Source organism: Trichosurus vulpecula, chromosome 6, assembly GCF_011100635.1.
Source record: "Trichosurus vulpecula isolate mTriVul1 chromosome 6, mTriVul1.pri, whole genome shotgun sequence".
NCBI lineage: Eukaryota > Metazoa > Chordata > Mammalia > Diprotodontia > Phalangeridae > Trichosurus > Trichosurus vulpecula.
In genome coordinates, this window is record NC_050578.1 from 2847088 (window position 1) to 2853835 (window position 6748).

General features: G+C 49.9%; 1 protein-coding gene across 2 annotated transcripts in view; it reads right to left on the reverse strand.

The window, feature by feature from the left end:
* Positions 1-1194: 1194 nt before the first annotated feature.
* Positions 1195-6748, reverse strand: part of MFHAS1 (malignant fibrous histiocytoma amplified sequence 1) — a 45612-nt gene continuing 40058 nt past the window's right edge. Inside the window, exons 2-4 of one of the 2 annotated variants that reach the window (XR_005010692.1) lie at positions 2428-2554; positions 1387-1544; positions 1216-1250 (exon numbers count right to left, since the gene is read on the reverse strand). Coding sequence is in view for 1 of the 2 variants with exons in the window: in XM_036764133.1 (XP_036620028.1) it covers positions 1511-1544; positions 2428-2554 (161 nt within the window). In the remaining variant the exon portion in view is untranslated. Of the gene's footprint in view, positions 1545-2427; positions 2555-6748 lie in introns of both variants that reach the window. The other variant, XM_036764133.1, reaches the window with a different exon arrangement.

Below are 6748 nucleotides of genomic sequence, written 5' to 3' on the forward strand. Positions count from 1 at the left end.
GGCTAATGGCCACCTCAGTGAGGGAATGGACAGCTGGGGGGAGGTGATGGGGTCCTATGGGCACACTTCCTGTGCCTTCGCTAGGCTTGACCCGACATGAGGAAGCAGGCCCCTCACCAGCTTGCCCTGCAGGAAGAATTTCAGCACTTACAGGTCTGTGTCCTCCAGCTGTTGATGCTTTGGGAGCCAAGACTTAATCCACATGAAGGACTTTCGTTTTCATCAGCTGGCAACCTCTATTCATGGCCTGCCATGATGCCTCCATTGGGAGCTCTGAGGGATGCTGGGCTCTCAAAGGCTATGCCCATAGAATGCCTACTCTGGAAGGGCCTATATCAAGCTGGAGAGGCTGCCAGGTCCAGACCCCATGGACAGGGTCCTGAAGGATGCAAGATGGAGGATAAAGACTGTTCCCTCACGTGTAGAGGGGTGGATCTGGCCAGCTCTCTGGCTACCAAGGGAGCAGAGGATGGCTGGCTTATGCATATCCTGCACGGATATGGTGGCAGGAAGGGGACAGATGTCCCACCAGGGCCCAAGGACCCCTCCTCTCTGATTCCATGGTGATAGAGTAGCAGCAAAGAATGAACAGGATGAACATCGACTCCCCACACAAACCACCATGGCTGCACATGTGCGCATGAGCATGTTTGCATGTGAAGGATGAGAAAACCAGGAAGGCAAGAGAAAGAAAGAGACCCCAACCCGTGAATGAAAACAAGAAACCAGTCCCAGATTGGCACGGTTCTCATGCAGAATATTGCACCCAGTGTGAACTAATGCTAGAAGCTTTCAACTGTATAAATTTCAATGTATTTTCATATTATAAAAATAAAGATAAACATATACATATTTTACACTGGTTGTTGCTGTGCAGCAGCAGTGAGCTTTAGGCAAGGGTCTCTCTTTCCCATGGAACAGAATTGACTTCAGAGTCTCTGATCCAGCCATCTGGAGGGCAGCTATGGCTTATGTGTGCACAGAAAACAAAATCCCTGAGTGGCCATTAGACCTTCCTTCCCTTTCTTTCCTTCTTTCCTTCTTTCTTTCTTCCTTCCTTCCTTCCTTCCTTCCTTCCTTTCTTTATTTCTTTCTTTATTTATTTCTTTCTTTCTTTATTTATTTATTTCATTCTTCCTTCCTTCCTTCCTTCCTTCCTTCCTTCCTTCCTTCCTTCCTTCCTTCCTTCCTTCCTTCTTCAGCTTTCCCCCTTTCCTCTTCAAGTAGCTCTTCCTTGGCAGATCACAGTTCTGAGGTTCAGATTGTAAAATGTTTGCTCCATAGTCTTTCTCCTTCCTTCCTCCCTCCCTACCTCCCTCCCCAATCCCCTTTCTCCCAGCTCCATTCCAAAGGCTCCAGGTTGTCCGCTCCATCCTCTGAAAGTACCTTCCACACATCTGTTCATGCTGGGAGACCAGCTCAGGCTCCATCCCCTAGATGCCAGCCAAGACGGCCCAAGTGGGTTCAGGGCTGTCTTCCTCTTCAGGAAACCCCACAGCCTCACCTGCCATTACTGGTTTCTGTGCTTTTCGCCAACATTCTTCCTGTGAACAGCAGGGAGGGAGGAAGAGAAGATGCTATTAGGGGGAGCAAGAACTGGGGAGATGATTTCTGACTCAAAGGAAAGGAGGCAGGTGGTGATGTGGATGGGCAAACCACCCCCCTCTTTAAGACTCAGTTTGCTAACCTGGAAAATGGGGAGAATAAGACTAGCTAATATTGACACAGCTCTGTAAGGCTTGCAAAGCACTTTACCTCTATTGACTCACTGGACCCTCACAACAACCCTGTGAGCTGGGTACTATCATCACCCTCAGTTTTACAGGTGAGGAAACTGAGGCAGACACAAGTTAAGTGACTTGTCCAGAGACACACGGCTAGTGTCTGAGAGGGGATTCGAACTCAGGGTCTTCCTTCTCGGCTGCACGTTGGTCCCTCTGGCCTGAGTCTGTTAGGTGGTACAGTGGACTGAGTGTTGGACTCAGGGCCAGGGAGACCATAGAATGGAATCCCCCTCAGACATTTACTGCCCTCTCTGAGCCTCTGTCATCATCTGTGAAATGGGGAGAGTAGGCGATGGCACCGCCCTCCCAGGCGAGATCGTCTTGGTAAAAGGGCTTACTGAGTACAATGCCTGGCACACAGTAGGAGTTTAATAGATGCTCGTCCCCTCCTTAGACCTGCACTACTGAGCCCAGTGGTGACAACTGGAGGGAGGTCCCAGCCTGGCTGTGGGGAGATCTGGATGTTCCAGAAATTCAGTGTAATTTTGAGAAAAAATCATGTTTTTGAAATGGCAATAATAAATAATAAATGATGCCGATGATCGCTAGCGTTTGCATTGCATTTCAGGGTTTGCAAAGTGAGACCTCCAGGGGCAGCTGATGCTGAGGGAAAGACTGCGGGCTGGGCTCAAGGGGAGCTCACTTGGAACAAGGACTGATCACGGTGGGTGTGGGGGGGTAGACCAAGGCCACGTTCACTCGCTCGCTGCCGTTCTTGGGGCAGATGATCTCAGCGACCCCCTCTGGCCTGGGCTGACTCAGCAACTCCCCTGCAGGAGAGAAGAGAGAAAAGGGTTTGGTGAGACTCAGAGAAACAAAGGCTGAGGGAACAGGGTGTGTGTAGGGTGGGCCCCGCCTGGTCAGAACCCAAGCCAGCAGCCAGGCACAGAGCCAACCCAGTCATTGCCCCCATCCCATGGCCTCCCTCCAAGTACTCCTTGGCATGGCTATGGTAGGTGAGGCTTCTTCCTCCTCTTCCTCCTCCTCTTCCTCCTCCTCTTCCTCTTCCTCCTCTTCTTCTCCCTCTTCCTCCTTTCTTCTCCTCCTCTTCCTCCATTTCCTTCTCCTCTTCCTCCTTTCTTTTCTTCCTTTTCCTCCTCCTCCTCTTCCTTTCTCCTCTTCCTTGTCCTCTTCTCCCTCTTCCTCCTTTCTTCTCCTCCTCTTCTTCCATCTCCTTCTCCTCTTCCTCCTTTCTTTTCTTCCTTTTCCTCCTCCTCTTCTTCCTCTTCTTCCTTTCTCCTCTTCCTTGTCCTCTTCTCCCTCTTCCTCCTTTCTTCTCCTTCTCGTTCTCCATCTCCTTCTCCTCTTCCTCCTCTTTTCTTTTCTTCCTCCTCCTCTTCCTCTTCCCCTTCCTTCTCTTCTCCCTCTTCTTCCTTTCTCCTCTTCCTCCTCCTCTTCTCCCTCCTCCTCCTTTCTTCTCCTTCTCCATCTCCTTCTCTTCTTCCTCCTCCCTTCTTTTCTTCCTCCTTTTCCTCCTCCTTTTCTCCCTCTTCCTTTCTTCTCTTCCTCTTCCTCCATCTCCTTTTCCTCTTCCTCCTTTCTTTTCTTCCTTTTCCTCCTCCTCTTCTCCCTCTTCTTCCTTTCTCCTCTTCCTCCTCCTCTTCTCCCTCTTCCTCCTTTTTCCTCTTGCTCATCCTTCTGTCTTTTCCTCCTCCTCCCCTTGCTCCTCCTCTTCCTCTTTCTCCATCTCTCCATGCAGTAAGAGGGCCAAGCCCAAGCCAACCTCAGCCACTGTTACCACTGACCAAGATACCACCAAGTGATCTGAGCAATCCAACAAGGCCAGGCCTGGTCAGCTCAGAGTCAGGGAGGATGAGATCACAGATCCAGGGACCAAGAGCCTGGAAGAAGAGGTTAATCAGGTCACCAGAAACCCCACTACGGGGAAGCCTCACCATGAACCAGCCAACAAAGGACCGGACCAGGCATCATCTGACTCAGTCATAGGGACTTTAGAAGTCACGTGTGACAAAGCAAAAGCCCAGAGAGGGAAGGAGACACAAAGCCACACAGGTCATAGACCGCAGGAGACAATTGGAGCCCAGGCTCTCTGATGCTAGACCCGAGGCCCATCCCACTGCACCATACTGCTGACTCCTATTATGAAAGGAAACCAAGAAAACCCCCCACAGATGTCCTTCTCTAGCCCCTCCCATAGTTTAGGTGAGAGGTGAGGAGGGCCTAATGGGAGGCGATGGATATTCTGTGAATGAAGAGAAGGAGAAGAATACAGACTTGAGAAGTGTACCATGGGCAGAAATGACAAGATGTGACAACTGATGGATAGACAAGGCACTCAAGAGAGAGCTGAGGATGGCACCCAAGTGCTAAGTCTTCTGCAGAGAGAGAGAGAGAGAGAGAGAGAGAGAGAGAGAGAGAGAGAGGAGGACCCCGGGCAGAGTCTGGGGTGGGGGGACATCCACGGGTGGGGGATGATGAGCCAGGAAAGGAGGCTAAGAAGGAGCAGTCAGACAGGTGGCAGGAGAACCAAGCCCAGAGGATGGAGATCCAGAAGGAGAGAGTGACCACCAGAGGCCAAGGCTGCAGAGAGGACTGAAGGGATGAAGACTGAGAGAAGAACATCAGATTCATTGGCTACTTTGGTGCAGTTCCAGTTGGATAGTGTTGTCAGAAACCAGACCGGAGTGTTTAGAAAAGGATGAAAGGAAGGGAAGTGGAGGCAACAAACATTCCTTGTACGAGAGACTCAAAGGTTTGCTGAAATTTAAGTAAATTGTAGTTTTGTAACTTTTGTAACTAGCTTTGGAGTCAGGAAGAGCTGAGTTCAAGTCCTGCCACTGACACATTCTGGCCAAGTCACTCATCTCCCAGTGCCTCAGGCAGACTGTAAGTTGCAGAGGGGTCAAATGACATTGGTAGAGGGAGCTTCCTCATCTGGGGTTCCCTATGCCAATGGAATTACAGCTCCACCCTCTTATCTCTCCTCTAGCTACAATATTCTCTGGATCCACTCCATTCTAATAATCTTGTCAACAAAGGAGATGTGGGTGGTCTGACAGGACCTATTCTTGAACAAGCCCTGCTGGCCCTCCATGATCACAGCCTCCTTTTCTAGGTGTTTGCCAACCATTCCTTTAACAGACCTCCTAGACTTTTGCCAGGAATACAAGATCGCTAGAGTTTGCAGATTCTATTTTCTTTTGTTTTCTTAAAATCAGGCCACCCTCCTCCAATCCTGTGACAACTCTTGGGCATTGTCCCACAGTCATTTGGGGACCCCTGATAGGGGCTCAGCAGCCACTGCTGACAGTTCTCTGAGTACCCTCATCTGTCTTCAGTGACGTGGGCTCACCAACGGTGGCTAAGGGCTCTTTCAATCCTGCTACTTGTCCTGAGTTTCACTTCCCCATTAGCCACTTTTGTTCTGTCCTTTCAAGCACAAAGACCATTCTCCTAGGCAGAAAAAACAGAATAATTGCTGGACAGCTCTGCCTTCTCTGGTCTTCCATTATCAACATCCCATTCAACCCCATCAGCAATCCTATCTCTTCTTTGACTCTCCTCTGTTCCCCAATATCACTTACAGCCTCCCCTCCCCCCACCTTGTTGTCCTCAGCTTCCCTGGCAGCCTTTGCTCTTTCTGAGTGTCAGACCAGCCGACACCATTCCTGCATGACTGTGCCAGGCTTCTGGCATCGACCCCCTTTACCCACCTGCCCTGGTTTCTATGTTATATACGTCCCTGTTCTAAATCTGAGTGGGTTGGTGAGCTCCCTATGTATCCACACCGATCTCTTTAGGCAATCCCCCTATTCTTCCTCACCTGAATCTAGCAAGGATTTATAAGCACTTTAAGGTTTGTAAAGAGCTTATAAACTTTACATATATATATGTATGTACATATACACATATACACATACATACATGTATGTATATATAAAGCACACACGTGCACTCCAAGGGTCCCTACTGATGCTTTCCCCAAGCCTTGGAAATCCTCTGCACCTAACCCTAAAGGGCATGCTGATGTTTGCCTGTTTTCCTCTCCTAACTCAGTTCTTTTTTTAATTTAATTTTTAAAAAATAATATTTTATTTTTCCCCCAATTACAGGTCAAGACATTTAACATTTTTTTAATCTCTCAGGTGTTCTAAAACAGTATATATTCTGATAGAATGTAAACTCCTTGAGGACGTGTGTGTATGTTCCCATCACCTGGCATGCTGCCTGCCGCGGGAGCAGGACTTAAAGATGCTTGTCTACTGACTGACAGAAGGATCACTTCCCTTTGAGGTCCCCGTCCTTTCTACCCCATTAACCAATTTGTGTTGTTGTCAGTAAGAATCAGAGGAGGAGTGGCGTGCTCCGCTCCTTGGCTCCTTCACCTCTGGAAGAGCAGAATTTGCCGTGAGGCAGATTAAGAAATGATCAGCCGTTCCGCTTTTGGGGATGGGGAGAGTAGGAGGAGGGGGGAGGGAGAGCACGTTTCGGCACAAGGGGAAGGCAAGTCCTCCGTCACCGCTAGGTTGTGGTTCTGGGCCAGACCTTCATCTGTCACCTGGACCCCTCACTGTCTCCTCTGCCCAGGGGGTCTGTAGCATACTCTGAGGACGACACTAGATAGCATAGAGGGCGGCCCTCTGCAGCAAGAATCGCCGGCAAGATGCCCGGAAATCTACCGGAGACAATGCCCAAGGAAGGGTCAGCAGCAACAGGAAGGAAGGCGAGCCGTCCCCTCGCCTCTCCGGGCCTCAGTTTCCCCATCTGTAACATGAGGCCCCTCCTAGATTTACGGCTGTGACTCCAGAATTCAGCGTTCAACAGAAACTCGTCTGAAAGAAGAAAACGTAAATCCTCCAGCAGATCTTTGTCGGAGGGAGACGCTGCTTTGGCTGGCACCCTCGGCGGCTGTCTCTTCTCACAGAAAGTTTTTGGCCCTGCCTTTCCATGTCCACCCTGTCCCGTTTCCTCTCCTCATGCACAAACACCTCAACCCTTTCTTC